We start from the raw sequence: 17,048 nt of genomic DNA on the forward strand, positions 1-17,048 counted from the left end.
TATTTTCCTTGTTTCTTTCTCTTTCTCATCACCAATTTGGCTTATGTTTAGAGACCATGTTTTCTAAGTAGCATAAGATTTTTGGTGATGGGTGGAACCAGAGTGGTTTGGAGTTCTGCCTTAGTGGCTTTATTTTATTTTTAAATCTTCATTTTATTGAGATATATTCACATACCACACAGTCATACAAAACAAATCGTACATTCGATTGTTCACAGTACCATTACATAGTTGTACATTCATCACCTAAATCAATCCCTGACACCTTCATTAGCACACACACAAAAATAACAATAATAATAATTAAAGTGAAAAAGAGCAATTAAAGTGAAAAAGAACACTGGGTGCCTTTGTCTGTTTGTTTGTTTGTTTGTTTCCTTCCCCTATTTTTCTACTCATCCATCCATAAACTAGATAAAGGGGAGTGTGGTCCTTATGGCTTTCCCAATCCCATTGTCACCACTCATAAGCTTCATTTTTATACAATTGTCTTCAAGATTCATGGGTTCTGGGTTGTAGTTTGATAGTTTCAGGTATCTACCACCAGCTACCCCAATTCTTTAGAACCTAAAAAGGGTTGTCTATAGTGTGCATAAGAGTGCCCACCAGAGTGACCTCTCAGCTCCTTTTGGATTCTCTCTGCCACTGAAGCTTATTTCATTTCCTTTCACATCCCCCTTTTGGTCAAGAAGATGTTCTGCATCCCATGATGCCGGGTCTACATTCCTCCCCGGGAGTCATATTCCAAGTTGCCAGGGAGATTCACTCCCCCGGGTGTCTGATCCCACGTAGTGGGGAGGGCAGTGATTTTACCTTTCAAGTTGGCTTAGCCAGAGAGAGAGGGCCACATCTGAGCAACAAAGAGGCATTCGGGAGGAGGCTCTTAGGCACAATCATAGGGAGGCCTAGCCTCTCCTTTGCAGCAACAGTCTTCCCAAGGGTAAATCCTGTGGTAGAGGACTCAACCCATCAAACCACCAGTTACCTATGTCTGTGGTCATGTTAGCAACCATTGAGGTGGGGTAGGCCAATACCCCTGCATTCTCTACAGGCTCCTCAAGGGGGCTCTACATATTTTTTTCCTTGTTTTTTTAAACTTTTTTTTTTTTTTAATCAACTGTATGAAAAATAAAAAAATTAAAAAAACAAAAAAAATTTAAAAAAAAACATACAATAAAAGAACATTTCAAAGAGACCATAACAAGGGAGTAAGAAAAAGACAATTAACCTAAGATAACTACTTTACTTCCAACATGTTTCTACTCTACCCCAAGAAAGTTACTTAATATAGCAACATTTCTGTGAACTTGTTCTTACTATACCCATCAGACATTAACAGACCATAGTCATTCCTGGGCATCCCCAGAACGTTAAATAGCTTATCTGTTCTTCTTGGATTATTGTTCCCCCTTCCTTAATTGCTCTCTATTGCTAGTTCCCCTACATTCTACACTATAAACCATTTGTTTTACATTTTTCAAAGTTCACATTAGTGGTAGCATATAATATTTCTCTTTTTGTGCCTGGCTTATTTCGCTCAGCATTATGTCTTCAAGGTTCATCCATGTTGTCATATGTTTCACGAGATTGTTCCTTCTTACTGCCGCGTAGTATTCCATCGTGTATATATACCACATTTTATTTATCCACTCATCTGTTGAAGGACATTTGGGTTGCTTCCATCTCTTGGCAATTGTGAATAATGCTGCTATGAACATTGGCGTGCAGATATCTGTTCGTGTCACTGCTTTCCGACCTTCCAGGTATATACCGAGAAGTGCAATCGCTGGATCGAATGGTAACTCTATATCTAGTTTTCTAAGGAACTGCCAGACTGACTTCCAGAGTGGCTGAACCATTATACAGTCCCACCAACAATGAATAAGAGTTCCAATTTCTCCACATCCCCTCCAGCATTTGTAGTTTCCTGTTTGTTTAATGGCAGCCATTCTAAACGGTGTGAGACAGTATCTCATTGTGGTCTTAATTTGCATCTCTCTGATAGCTAGTGAAGCTGAACATTTTTTTCATGTGTTTTTTGGCCGTTTGTATTTCCTCTTCAGAGAACTGTCTTTTTATATCTTTTGCCCATTTTATAATTGGGCTGTCTGTACTATTGTCATTGAGTTGTAGGATTTTTTATATATGCAAGATATCAGTCTTTTGTCAGATACATGGTTTCCAAAAATTTTTTCCCATTGAGTTGGCTGCCTCTTTACCTTTTTGAGAAATTCCTTTGAGGTGCAGAAACTTCTAAGCTTGAGGAGTTCCCATTTATCTATTTTTTCTTTTGTTGCTTGTGCTTTGGGTGTAAAGTCTAGGAAGTGTCTGCCTAATACAAGGTCTTGAAGATGTTTTCCTACATTATCTTCTAGGAGTTTTATGGTACTTTCTTTTATATTGAGATCTTTGGTCCATTTTGAGTTAATTTTTGTGTAGGGTGTGAGGTAGGGGTCCTCTTTAATTCTTTTGGATATGGATGTCCAACTCTCCCAGCCCCATTTGTTGAAAAGACCATTATGACCCAGTTCAGTGACTTTGGGGGTCTTACCAAAGATCAGTCGGCCACAGATCTGGGGGTCTATCTCCGAATTCTCAATCCGATTCCATTGATCAATATGTCTATCTTTGTGCCAGTACCATGCTGTTTTGACAACTGTGGCTTTATAATAAGCTTCAAAGTCAGGGAGTATAAGTCCTCCCACTTTGTTTTTCTTTTTTAGAGTGTCTTAGCAATTCTAGGCATCTTCCCTTTCCAAATAAATTTGATAACTAGCTTCTCCAAGTCTGCAAAAGTAGGTTGTTGGAATTCTGATTGGGATTGCATTGACTCTGTAGATGAGTTTCGGTAGAATTGACATCTTAATGACATTTAGCCTTCCTATCCATGAACATGAAATATTTTTCCATCTTTTAAGGTCCCCTTCTATTTCTTTTAGTAGAGTTATGTAGTTTTCTTTGTATAGGTCTTTTACATCTTTAGTTAAGTTTATTCCTAGGTACTTTATTTTTTTAGTTGCTGTTGAAAATGGTATCTTTTTCTCGAGTGTCTCTTCAGTTTGTTCATTTCTAGCATATAGAAACATTACTGACTTATGTGCATTAATCTTGTATCCCGCTACTTTGCTAAATATGTTTATTAGCTCTAGTAGCTGTATCGTCGATTTCTCAGGGTTTTCCAGATATAAAATCATATCTTCTGCAAACAATGACAGTTTTACTTCTTCTTTTCCAATTTGGATGCCTTTTATTTCTTGGTTTTGCCGGATTGCCCTGGCTAGCACTTCCAGCACAATGTTGAATAACAGTGGTGACAGCGGGCATCCTTGTCTTGTTCCTGATCTTAGAAGGAAGGCTTGCAGTCTCTCACCATTGAGTACTATGCTGGCTGTGGGTTTTTCATATATGCCCTTTATTGTATTGAGGAAGTTTCCTTCAATTCCTACCTTTGAAGTGTTTTTATCAAAAAGGGATTTTGGATTTTGTCGAATGCTTTTTCAGCATCTATTGAGATGATCATTTGATTTTTCCCTTTTGATTTGTTAATGTGTTGTAATACATTGATTGATTTTCTTATGTTGAACCATCCTTGCATGCCTGGAATGAACCCCACTTGTTCATGGTGTATGATTTTTTTAATGTGTGTTTGGATTCGATTTGCAAGTATTTTGCTGAGGATTTTTGTATCTATATTCATTAGGGAGATTGGCCGGTAGTTTTCCTTTTTTGTAGCATCTTTGCCTGGTTTTGGTATTAGATTGATGTTAGCTTCATAAAATGAGTTAGGTAGTGTTCCATTTTCTTCAATGTTTTGAAAGAGTTTGAGTAAGATTGGTGTCAGTTCTTTCTGGAAAGTTTGGTGGAATTCCCCTGTGAAGCCATCTGGTCCTGGGCATTTATTTGTGGGAAGATTTTTGATGACTGATTGGATCTCTTTGCTTGTGATGGGTTGGTTGAGGTCTTCTATTTCTTCTCTGCTCAGTCTAGGTTGTTCATATGTTTCCAGGAAATTGTCCATTTCCTCTGCATTATCTAGTTTGTTGCCATACAGTTGTTCATAGTATCCTCTTATAATTTTTTAATTTCTTCGGGATCTGTAGTTATGTCACCCTTTTCATTCATTATTTTGTTTATATGGGTCTTCTCTCTTTTTGATTTTGTCAGTCTAGCTAGGGGCTTGTCAATCTTGTTGATCTTCTCAAAGAACCAACTTTTGGTGATATTTATCCTCTCTATTGTTTTTTTGTTCTCTATGTCATTTATTTCTGCTTTAATCCTTGATATTTCTTTTCTTCTACTTGGTTTAGGATTGGTTTGCTGGTCATTTTTTAGCTTCTTTAGTTGATCCATTAGTTCTTTGATTTTGGCTCTTTCTTCTTTTTTAATATATGTGTTCAGTGCTATAAATTTCCGCCTCAGTACTGGTTTTGCTGCATCCCATAGGTTTTGGTATGTTGTGTTCTCATTTTCATTCATCTCTCTATATTTAGCGATTTCTCTTGCTATTTCTTCTTTAACCCACTGATTGTTTAGGAGTGCGTTGTTTAACCTCCAGGTATTTGTGAATTTTCTAAGTCTCTGATGGTTATTGACTTCTAATTGTATTCCATTGTGGTCAGAGAATGTGCTTTGAATAATTTCAAGCTTTTTAAATTTATTGAGCCTTGTTTTATGTCCCAGCATATGATCTATTCTGGAGAAAGTCCCATGAGCACTAGAGAAGTATGTGTATCCTGGTGATTTGGGATGTAATGTTCTGTATATGTCTGTTAAATCTAATTCATTTATCAGATTATTTAGGTTTTCAATTTCCTTATTGGTCTTCTGTCTGGTTGATCTATCTATAGGAGAGAGTGATGTGTTGAAGTCTCCCACAATTATTGTGGAAACATCAATTGCTTCCTTTAGTTTTGCCAGTGTTTCTCTCATGTATTTTGTGACACCTTGATTGGGTGCATAAACATTTATGATTGTTATTTCTTCTTGTTGAATTGCCCCTTTTATTAGTATGTAGTGGCCTTCTTTGTCTCTCAAAACATCCCTGCATTTAAAGTCTATTTTATCTGAGATTAATATTGCTACACCTGCTTTCTTTTGGCTGTAGCTTGCATGAAATATTTTTTTCCATCCTTTCACTATCAGTTTCTTTGTGTCCCTGTGTCTAAGATGAGTCTCTTGTATGCAACATGTTGATGGTTCATTTTTTTCTATCCATTCTGCGAATCTATATCTTTTAATTGAGGAGTTTAATCCATTTACATTCAACGTTATAACCGTGAAGGCATTTCTTGAATCAGCCATCTTATCCTTTGGTTTATGTTTGTCATATTTTTCCCCTCTGTCTATTAATATCCTTTAATGTACCCATACCGAATCTCTTTAGTACTGAACCTTTCTCCAAGTCTGTCTGTCCTTTCTTTGTTTCTCTGTCTGTAGGGCTCTCTTTAGTATCTCCAGTAGGGCAGGTCTCTTGTTAGCAAATTCTCTCAGCATTTGTTTGTCTGTGAAAAATGTAAGCTCTCCCTCAAATTTGAAGGAGAGCTTTGCTGGATAAAGTATTCTTGGTTGGAAATTTTTCTCTCTCAGAATTTTAAATATATCGTGCCACTGCCTTCTTGCCTCCATGGTGGCTGCTGAGTAGTCACTACTTAGTCTTATGCTGTTTCCTTTGTATGTGGTGAATTGCTTTTCTCTTGCTGCTTTCAGAACTTGCTCCTTCTCTTCCATGTTTGACAGTGTGATCAGAATATGTCTTGGAGTGGGTTTATTTGGATTTATTCTATTTGGAGTTTGCTGGGCATTTATGATTTGTGTATTTTTGGTGTTTGGAAGATTTGGGAAGTTTTCCCCAATGATTGCTTTGAATACTCTTCCTAGACCTTTACCCTTTTCTTCCCCTTCTGGAACACCAATGAGTCTTACATTCGGATGTTTTATATTATCTATCATATCCCTGAGGTCCATTTTGATTTTTTTGATTTTTTCCCCCAGTCTTTCTTTTGTGCTTTCATTTTCCATTCTGACATCTTCCAGGTCACTGATTCGTTGTTCAACTTCCTCTAGTCTTCTACTATGAGTATCCAGAATCTTTTTAATTTGGTCAACAGTTTCTTTAATTTCCATAAGATCATCTATTTTTTAATTTAGTCTTGCAATATCTTCTTTATGCTCTTCTAGGGTCTTCTTGATATCCTTTGTATTCTGTACTATGGTCTCATTGTTCATCCTTAGTTCTTTGAGTAGCTGCTCTAGGTGCTGTGTCTCTTCTGATGTTTTGATTTGGGTGCTTGGGCTTGGGTTATCCATATCGTCTGGTTTTTTCATATGCTTTATAATTTTCTGTTGTTTTTGGCCTCTTGGCATTTGGCATTTGCTTAACTTGATAGGGTTCTTTTAGGATTCGTAGACCAATTGAAGTCCTTATCTCTAATTTATCAGATCTACAGCTTCGTGGAGTACACTTTCTCAAACTAACCAGCAGGTGGCGTCCACGAGCCACCTGTTCTCCACAAGGTAGTTCTCCCCTGCTTTGCCTTTGTGGTGAGTGGGGGAGTGAGTCTTGTGGGGTCCAGTTGGTGTACCAAGCTTGCGTGTGTAGTTGGTGTTGCCCGCCCTGTATATGGGGCGTGTGTCTGGGCGGTCAGTGGGGGGGTGGTGGTGGTGGCTCTAACAATCAAATCTCCCTGGTGTTCCTGGAGTTTTAAATCTGCTGCAGTAGTCTAATCCTTCAGTTCAGTCCTGCCACAGTTTGTCTCTGCCACTGGCCCACAAATCCTTGGTATTGGCGTATGGCCCCTGAGAATTGCGAGTGGGTCCCTCTTCCAGGCCGTGCACCCCCGGTCCTCTGTTGAGGGATGACTGTGCTATGTCACAGGTGAGTGCCATTCCCCCAGGGTGGTTCTGGGCTGCTGGGCTGTGTAGGGAGGCTCCCAGTCTGCTGAAATGATGGCTGAATGGGGCTTTGTTAATTCACACTGCTCTACCTTCCCAACTCTGGGACAACCAGCTGAGGGTGCAGGGAAGGCTAATGTCCACACCCAGTTCTGTGGTGTGTGCGTGTAATTTGAAGCACTTCCGTCACACTGGGTTGTCTGGGGCAGCTCTGGGCTGTGGGGCTGGTGACAGGCAGGAGTGTTTCCTGTCCACCAGGATGATGGCTGTGAGCAGACACGCCCGTTTTCTTGGGAAGTTGTGGTGTTTAGTGAATTTTCTCAGCCACTGGATTATTGCCTTTTGTCTCAGAGCTCTCTTAGTTCTGCTCTTATCTTGACCTGCCCAAATTGCAAGTCTTTGAGGCTTTCTGTATTGGGCTTCTTAGAGTAATTGTTTTAGAAAATGAAAAAAAAAAAGATTAAAAAAAAAAAAAGTCCTCCTCGCAGAGCTAATGCGTTATTGAAATGCTTAGAGACAAAGCAGTTAGGGCCATTAAGGAAAGATCCAGGGGGCAGAGAGATCAGTTTTTCTTCGGGATTTGCATATGAGCCTCAGGGCCTGAGCTCTGCTCTTCCCCTTTCTATGTTCACCAGAACTCCAAAAATCCTCTGCTTTTATTTTGGAGTTTTTCATGTTGTTTTTTTCTATGCCTGTCTCCTCTCTGCTGGGCTGGCTGCTCTCAGATTCTCTGGTGTCTGGTCTCAGTCTATCTATGGTTGGAGTTTGGATCAGTAGAATGAGTTTCCGATAAGAGCTGCCACCGCAGTTCTCCCTTGTCCTTCCCAGCACTGACGGCCCCTCCTCCCATGGGACTGAGCCTGGCAGGGAGGGGCGCGGGTCCCCTGGCCGCAAAACTTACAGATTTCACTGATCTCAGCAGTTCGACATGTTCATGAGTGTTGTATGAAGTATGCCCAAAGTCAAATTGCTCTGTGGTGTCCAGTCCACGCAGTTCCTGGCTTTCTACCTACTTTCCTGGAGGAGTATCTAAGACATACAGCTCACCAATCTGCCATCTTGCCGCACCTCTGTCCTTAGTGGCTTTTTATCCCAAAGACAGTTTTAGTTGGAAGAGTGGAGTATTGTGAGCATATCCAGTCATTTCCTGGTATGGATGGTTTGCTACCCACTGTATACTTTCTTGGCTTTGAGTAGGCAAAGGAGGTGGGGCAGCATTTTTGGATTCCCAAGATCTAATTCAAAGGTAGAAAACTTAAATGTCTTCTATTCTAGGCAGAAAATATGACTGTAGTAGAGCACCATGGTTAACTGGAGACTGCTTGTCTAGTCTAAAGGCTTTTACATAAAACATTTTTAAAAATACCCGCTGAGGAGCAAATTCACCTGTAGGCAGACTGAAGCCTATAGCCTCCTCCTTGCAAGTTTGTCATCTCCTTATCTTTTCATACAAATCAAATCAAATTAAAATTGCCAGAAAGTGTAGCACTGGTGAAGGAAAAAGTCACAGTGATGGCATGTGGATTTAAGGTCCTGGTGGTGATGATGGTAGCAAAGGAGGTGGTGGATAGAATGGGGAGATATGGAGGGTTTTGCTATGAAGTAACCTGTCTCAGTGAAACTGGTGTGATTTACCATTTTATCTCTCCATACTTCATTCAGGTTTTTTTCTAAGCAGCCTTCCAGTTCACAAATTCTCTTTTCAGCTCTGTCTATTCTGCTGTTTCATTGTCCATTTTGTTTTTTCCTTTGACTATTGTTTGTTTCTGTTCTAGAATTTTAAAAATTTCCAATTCTTTGTCAGTTTTCAATCTTAATTTTTATATGTTCTAGCATAGGAAAACGTTATTTTTAGTCTGGTTCTTAAATTCAAATATAATAAGAGCCTGTGGTTCTGTTTCTGTTGTCTGAAGTTTTTGCTGCTTCTTTTTAATGTTATTTTGCCTTCTGCTATTTTTACTGGATTTCCTTTTATGTAGGACATTATATTTGAGAGAAAAAAAAAGAACTTTGTGGCAGTAATTTTATGTAAGGATGTATTATCCTGCTCTAGAGAGCAATTTTGTTTCCTTCTGTCCGGCAGCTGGGACACTAGCAATCTGAGGCCACCTTAATCCAATTTTAGGGATTCAGGTTACTAGACAACCCAGATGACTCAATGCTAGGCTGTGTCAGAGCACTGGGGGGCTTTGGACATCGACATTTGCATCCCTGGCTTCATGAGGCTGACAAAACCTCTCTCAGCTTCTCAGATTCCTCTTCCATATGGGCAAGTACCCCAGGGGCAAAAGTGATGCCCAATATTGGCTAACCTCTCTGGATTTCCAACTTCTTTTGGATGTTTTCCCAGCTTTTTATGGTTGTACTCCATGAGGTAGCTAATCTAAATTAACTATTCTTCTATGACTAGAGGCAGAAGTCTCCGATTAGTGTGATTTATAAGTCAATTGCCTGTATATAAACTTCAGGGTCTGGGCCTGTCCTGACTGGTAGAACAGTCTCTGAACATACTTTCATGCTTTAGGGTGATCACCTTGATATACCTCATTTCCCTCTGATAGCCCCTTCCTGTCCTTCTTGTCCTAACTTCCCACTGAATCATACTCATGATGCAGAACTCTCATAGCATAATCTAACCTGAGCTGGAAAAGAAACAAGATGTCTATCTATCATCAGCCTTCTTGTTCAGATAAATAAGTAAGTAAGTTAGTTTTGGTGAATGGCCAGGAAGGAAGGTGTAAGATTTTGAAAAATATGTAACTTGGGATATTGAAAACCAAGCCTTGTTTTTTTTTTTTCAGGATGTGTGACATCTTCTGCATTGAATGTATTCTGTTTGCGAGGTTTGGCTAAAGATTTAACTTCTCTTCAACACATATTTCTGATGGGTTTAAAAGTTGGCATATAAATTTGCAAGTATGCAAAAGAGGGCTTTCTTAATTTTCTTGGCTTCAAGTTCCTCAAACACATGAGGAAGATTTTTTAAGTAAACTTTTATTGAAATAGAAATAAATACTGGGATAAGCACATATAATAAGTATACAAAAGAACGAATTTTTAAGTTAACACATCCATGTCACCAGGATCCAAATACAGAACTTGATCATTACCAGGCCTTCTCTTTCATGTCCCTTCTGGTCAATAACTTTCCAAGGGTAACCCCTAACCTGACTTGTCACACCTGGATTAATTCAGCTTCTTTTGAACTTTACATAGAGAATCATTAACTATGCACTTTTCCACATCTGGCTTCTTTCAATAGTATTTTTGAGGGACTGATTAACATTATTGCATGGAGTTCTAAATCATCCATTATTTTTTGTATAATAATCCATTGCGTGAATATGCCACAACTTATTTATCTTTTCTACCATTGATGGACATGGGGGTTCTTACCATATTTTTGACTATTACAAATAGTGATGCTACAACAATTTTTATGCAGTTAACTTTTAATAAACAAAGATATGAGGAAGATTCTTGAACATTCGTTTAAAAGATTTGTATCGTGTTCACCAGGACTTTGACCCCTGTTCACCAGGACTTTGACCCAGATTCTTGTCCTTGAGGAAGACCCTGTGATGGTTTCCATGAGTTGCTTTCTGGATGAACTGAGAGCATTTTGTCCAACTGTGTTATTTTTCCTGGGCTATATTTCTAGAATCCAGTGGCTAGATAGGATGAGTTTGATAAAATGCAGAAAGGTCTCATCAGTAGAGTGACTAGGTTTGGTTTAAACCCTGGATCTATATCCTGATTTATGAACACAAGTTTGTGCTTCCACTTGGAAAAATAAATTTATATCTGCTACCTGTTATTGATTGACTTATAAATTAACTCTGCCGTGTCCCAATTGAGTCTTTTAAGAATGTTAGAGAAGTCTGTATCTCTAGAATATACAGTCCGTCCTGAGAATATTATTACAATTCTACTAGCTAACGACTCTCTGTAAGAATTCCAAAAAGAAGGGATTTGGGGGTCTTAAAATTGCTTAAAATCCACATGGATAGAAAAGCTGTCCATAAATTAGAGTGAAAGATTCTTTAACCAGACTATAATAACCAATGTGGGTTATTGTCATGTATGCCTCAAAGCTAAATAGATGGCTATTACAGGAATTAGAGTGGAATTACTCATTCATTCTTCAAAAACCAATTGAGCCCCTACTATTTGCTGCTCTCTATGCTAATGTAATTTACATTAAATTATATTGAATCAAGTATTGTATTGAAAATTAGGCATTAATTATAATGTATTACATATTACCATCAAAACATGATATACCTTAATTTCAGATAGTTGTAAGAGCTAGGGGGAAAATAAATCAAGGTAAGAAGAAGGAGAGTGAGAGCAGGATGCTATTTTAGCTGGGAGGGGGGACGGGTTGTTCTGGAAAATCTCTTTGAGTGGGTGACATGCACAAAGACCTGAGTGACGTGAGAGCAAGTCTTGCCAAGGTCTGGGGGAAAAGTGTTCTGAGCAGAGGGAGTTACAAGACCAAAGGCTCTCAGCGGGGAAAAGCCTAGCAGATTCAAGGAAGAGCAAGAAGTGTGGCTGGAGTAGAGTGAGAGAGGGGAGGAGGATAGGAAGTCAAATGAAAGACGAAGACAGAGACCAGGGTAAGGAGTTTGGATTTTATAACAAGGGCGATGAGATTCCACTGGATCTCAGCTGTGGAGTGGTTTGGTTTAACATTTAAGATCAACTTGGTTGCTACATAGAGAGTGGATTATAAGAATTAAGAGTGAAAATAGGGCTGTCTTCCTGAATTCTGAGTCTGAGAAACTCACCTGATTCCCTGGAGTTGGGGAAGTGGTGGTTGAGGGAGATGCGTGTTGTGAAGTCTACTACAGGGTAGAGTAGAGAATTGTTTCAAAGGAAGAAAGGTGTCCACATAAGTGAGCAAATAGTCAGAATTTCAGCTTGGGAAGATACCAGATGATCCTCTACATTCTGACTCTTCATTTTACAGATGGAAAAACCAAGGTTAAGGTACTTTCTTAAGGAGCAGTTGTGATAACCAAGGTGAAAACACAAAGGAATTTTGGGCAAATTAACTTCTGCTCCTAAATCCAAAATATTGATATGCAATAAAGTGAAATTAAGGATAAGAGTTAAAAATATTTTAATATTGAGAGATTTTTTTTTTTTTTTTTTGAGAGCTGAGAATTTTCGGTGAAACTTAAGTGGCCAGTTTATTATCTTGAGATGCATCTTAGAAAGCATATTGACTCTGAATTCTTTAAGGACAAGGTCTGTGCCTAGTTAATTTTCCTAAAACTGGTGTTGTGAACAATGCCTGGCATATGGCAGGTGCTATATAAATGTTTTCTGAATGAATAAATGATGAAACTGGGAGTCAGGAGAATTCTAAAAGGTGTTAGAGCAAGGGAGAAAGAAAATTACTGAGCTAATACTGAGAAAGGAAAGCTGAAGCATTAGGATACTTTCGATTGTGAGCGACAGAAACTCTGTTGAAACTGACTTAAGCAATTGAAAGCATTCATTGGCTTGAACAATTAGGTTCAGCAGATAGTAGGTTTCAAGTATGGCTAGATCCAGTGCTCATACGATATTTAAAGTCTTCTCTCTGTTTCTCTTCTCTCTTTTTCTTTTTTCATTTGTTCATCTTTCCTTCATGTTGACTTTATATTCAGGTAGGGTTTCTTGACATGGAAGTCCCCCAACAGTTTTAAGCTTGCCTATACCAATTTATTAACATCAGTAGAGTTTCCCTGTTCCCAAACAGTTCTACCAAAAGTCCTAGGACTCATGCCCATTGCCTGAGATTATCAGGCACACCACAGGTGCCCATGTCTGAACCAAGTAGGCTGGCCCAGGCAATGGAATGATCTAGTTGGCCAGGCTTGGGTCATGTGCTCAGTCATGATTCTAGGGAACATGGACCAAGAGTGTAGGAAGGAACGGCTTCCAAAGGAAAAGTGAGGAGTGGCCAGCAGAAGGTGGCCAAGTGGAGAACAACAGGGAAGACGACAGAGAAATTCCCCTAAAACCAAAGGCACATTAAACCTAGAGCAAGACTTGTCAGCTCATCATTCAAAAGACTCTTCTTGAAGTATGACGATGCAGATATTTGTGGGTACTTTCAAGAACTCTCCTCATTCTCTTTTAGGCATTTTGAGGCAGTTAGATTTCCTCAGGGTCCCCTGAGAAACAGAACTGTCTTTGTGGGCACAGAAGAGCTCACAGGGTTGGCATGTTTCTGTCTTCCTCACACACTCCCCAGTCGTTGGTATGGTGCCCCCATCTTGGACACTTAATAAATAAACATGCTCAGGGTACACGTGCTGATTTAAACCAGGCTACCATATAAAATCCAAATTTATTCTTTACTAGAGAATACTCCCAGAGAACTTGTATTCTGTTCAGATGGCTTACAGTCCTGTGGAGAATGGCTTGGGGATAGGGGTGGGAAGGGTTGGAGTTGGCTTGGGGGAACAATTAGGAGGCCAGTGCATAATCCAGGCAGGAAATGACAAAAAGTGCCTGAACTCAGGGAAGGAGACAATTTGAAAATATTGAGAATATAGAATTGCAAGACTTGGCAGCTGCTGGGATGTGAGGTGTGGTGGGAAGAGCTAAATCTAGATCGAATCCCTCATTTCCAGATTGAGCAACTGGGTGGATGATACTGTTCCTCACTGAAATGGGGACACGGGAGAAGGAGAAAGTTGTATGAGGGACAAGTGTGGGGAGAGATGAATATAGCCAACAGATGTTTACCAAGATGTTGAGTATATGGCTTTGGGACTTAGAAGAGAAATTTAGGCTGGAGATAAATATCTGAGAGCCAAATCCCAGGCCCCTAAGAGTGAGGAGAGGGGACACCCAAGGGGACACCATCATTTGGGGTAAGTGCAGAAAAAGAGGAGCTGCAAAGAGAACCAACAGATGGCAATCAGAGAAGTAGGGCCAAACCAAGGGTGAATTTTTGAATAGGGAGGAACCAAAAGCATCAGGTGTCAGAAAAATGTCAAGAAACTCAAGGAATGAAAAGTTCCCACTGGACTTGGTATATGGAAGGCTGGGTAGCAGAACAGATATTCTATCAGGACAATTTCAGATCCTCACTTACATTTTTTTTTTTTTTTTATTATGCAAAATATTTAATTTTTTTTATTTTTAGGGATAATTGTCATTAATACGACAGGAACCAATCTGATTATAAAAGATACAAAAAAAATCAGAACTTTCATATTCAATAGAAATTAAAACCTGAGCTGCCAGCTGATCAGAATGTCTAAAACCTTGCACTGTTCTGATGGAAGAAATGGGTTTGCTAGACTTAATTCCTGTAATTCCAAAGAAGTTAACTAAGATTTCAAAGGAGCTACAATGCATCGACACTTGAATTAAATGATTTTTGCTGACAGCAAACATTTGTTTAAGATAAACAGGGTTATCTAAAGCTTTCAAAGGGAAAGGCAGGGAAATGTTTAAATTGTAGACTTTTAGTTAGCAAGAAGCAAGCTGCAATTGTGCTAGTAAAATACAGTGTAATTATTTATCCGTGTAAATCGAAAAGGTTGGCTCAGTTTGCCAGAGAACAAGATAATACCAAAAGAGGTCAAGGGCAATCCATCCCAGCTTCTGGAAAACAAGGGAGAGCTGTAACACCTTCACAAAGGGCAGGGTTAAGAGGAACAGGAGACTTGGGGTCTAATGCAGTTCTCACTTTGGCTTCTACAAAGAATTCAGTAAAAACAGGGAAATGCTACTCCTGTAATTAATAATTGTCCAAAAGCAGAAGGGAAGAAACAAGGAAAGCTAAGGTACAAGGAAAGCTAAGGTAGACCAATGGGCCTTGTTGATTAAAAATCTATGATCTTGAATACATTTTTAAGAAGCTGAATTTCCAACTCATACTTACAAACCATTGATTACTACACTACAAAACTTTGCAGACAATCTAACGACTCTCATCCTCAGCTGCAGAACTCCAAAACAAATGGAATTAATCTCCTCTCCCTTTTATTTAATTACTCCTTCCACTAAAAGTCCTAAAATTAAGGAATCATTGGCACATTCCTGCACTTTCATATACATGTCATCAAAACATGATGGTATTTGTCAAAGTGAGGCAGGAAGCAATTTTAAATGAGGTCAAGGGATCTTGCATTCTCTCAAAACACATTTTCAGTTCTCTGTGCTCCATGTCACTTTAAAAAAAAAAAAAAAAGAGTACAGATGAACTAATGTTGTTTCTTTCAGCCCAATAAAGTCATTGAACTCCCAATGTCTCCAATATTAGAAAAAGAAAATGCAATAAAAGTGTTCAACTATAAAGCATCTCTAGTACTAAACGATTAGCCTTAAAAAAAAATTTTTTTTAAAGAGGGCTGAAGTAGTGCCCTTTACTTAGCGGAGACCAGCCACAGACTTCCTTCCTGTACCAGCTTTCCAAGACGATACTAGGTGAGCTTTTGCCCTGCTGTTTTTGCGCCGGGTCTTCCGAGGCTTCTCTTCCTTGTGCACCTTCGTGTGCTGCCTGAGATGAGAGCTCTGGCTGAAGCACTTGCCGCACTCGCTGCACTGATAGGGCTTCTCCCCGGTGTGGGTTCTCTGGTGTTGAATGAGGTGGGAGCTCTGGCTGAAACATCGGCCACACTCATCACACTGATAGGGCTTTTCTCCGGTATGAATTCGCTGATGCTGAATGAGATTTGAGCTCTGTTTAAACCTTTCACCACACTCATCACACTTATAGGGCTTTTCCCCAGTATGGATCCGTCGATGCTGAATGAGATTAGAACTCTGAAAGAAACTTTTCCCACAATCAGCACATCTGTGGGATTTCTTTCCAGTATGGATTTTCTGGTGTTGAAAAAGAGTTGAACTCTGACTGAAACTCTTTTCACACTCAGTACATTTGTAAGGTTTCTCATCCAAGCTTCTTCTCAGCCTACTCAAGCTTGACTCAAATCGAGCAACCATTCCCCATTTCTGCCGCTGACGTGCTGTTTTACGCTGGTTCTCATAGGCTTTTCTTTTGCTTGAGCTTCGAGAAAAACCCCCTTTAGTTTTTCCTAACTTCATGGTGAACAGAAAAATGATTCTTAAGAGAGTGACTGTCTTCCTTTGTACAAAGGTTTCACTTCCTTGGGTTGCAGCTCAGAATTTTCGAGCCGTCGCGCCGCCGCCCTCGCGCTCCCCCTCACTTACATTCTTATCCCACTTCTCCCTGGGTAGGACCAGTAGGGAATGCCCCATTGTTCTCATAAATGAGCCTTTTGCATGTTCCATGTGAGACCTACACCTTGGATGATGGAAGAGACTTTCATTTACCTAAAAATACAAGATTAACATTGTCTCCTTCAGGTAAAATACCTTTACTCTATTAAATGACTGTTATGTTGGAAATTTCAGGGATTTAGAGCCAGCAATCCTGGGCTGATCTAGGTTAGGATTGGTTATTCCTAAAGGGTGACCTTGAACAGCATATGGATTTTCTTTGAACTCAATTTTCCTAGCCTTAAAATTATGAGGTTGACCTAAATCAGAACCCTGGGAAGGTGTCCAGAAGTATTTGAGTGATCTTTTAGCTTTAACATCTATGAGCGAAAGAAATCAACAGTAGATGTTTATTGAGAACCCTAAGAGTGGCCAATTTCTATTCCATTCCAATAATAATTTTGCTGTTGGATCCCCTCCAGTTCCTCTATAGGCCCTTTAAAGCACATAGAAACCTAAATGGTACACAGAGCTCTCTAATATGGCCATGACTAATGCAGAGTACATAAGAAGGCGGAACAAAATAAGACTTGATACCTCTATCGTAGGCTGCTGGCTGTTGTCAAGCTGCTAGTGATTTATTTAGTATCCTGTTTGCAAAGAAGCAGGGCTAAATCCTGTGCATCAATACTTAAAGTTCTCTAGAAAAGTAATTAACCCAAATTAAGATAATTTCACTGAGGGTTCTGAAAACAAAACAAAATAAAGCCACCAAGCTATTAAATAGTAATATTTCTTAAAGTTAGTTAAGAAAATGTTGATATTTATATGGTGCATTTACCCACAAAGACCTTAATATGCTTTGCCAAGGTGACCCAAATGCTAGTGATACTTCCCTTTCTCTGTTTCTTAAAGAAATGGAACCAGAGAGAACTAAAGACCCATGGTTCCTTTGTAGTAGTATC

General features: G+C 39.4%; 1 protein-coding gene across 1 annotated transcript; it reads right to left on the reverse strand.

Moving 5' to 3' along the window:
* Nucleotides 1-14,014: 14,014 nt before the first annotated feature.
* Nucleotides 14,015-16,038, reverse strand: LOC119515554 (zinc finger protein 22). The gene has a single exon (XM_037811610.1). The coding sequence runs from the start codon at nt 15,946-15,948 to the stop codon at nt 15,271-15,273; it is 678 nt and encodes a 225-aa protein (XP_037667538.1). The 5' UTR covers nt 15,949-16,038; the 3' UTR covers nt 14,015-15,270.
* Nucleotides 16,039-17,048: the final 1,010 nt, after the last annotated feature.

The sequence above is a fragment of the Choloepus didactylus genome, chromosome 19, assembly GCF_015220235.1.
Source record: "Choloepus didactylus isolate mChoDid1 chromosome 19, mChoDid1.pri, whole genome shotgun sequence".
In the NCBI taxonomy this organism is placed as follows: domain Eukaryota; kingdom Metazoa; phylum Chordata; class Mammalia; order Pilosa; family Megalonychidae; genus Choloepus; species Choloepus didactylus.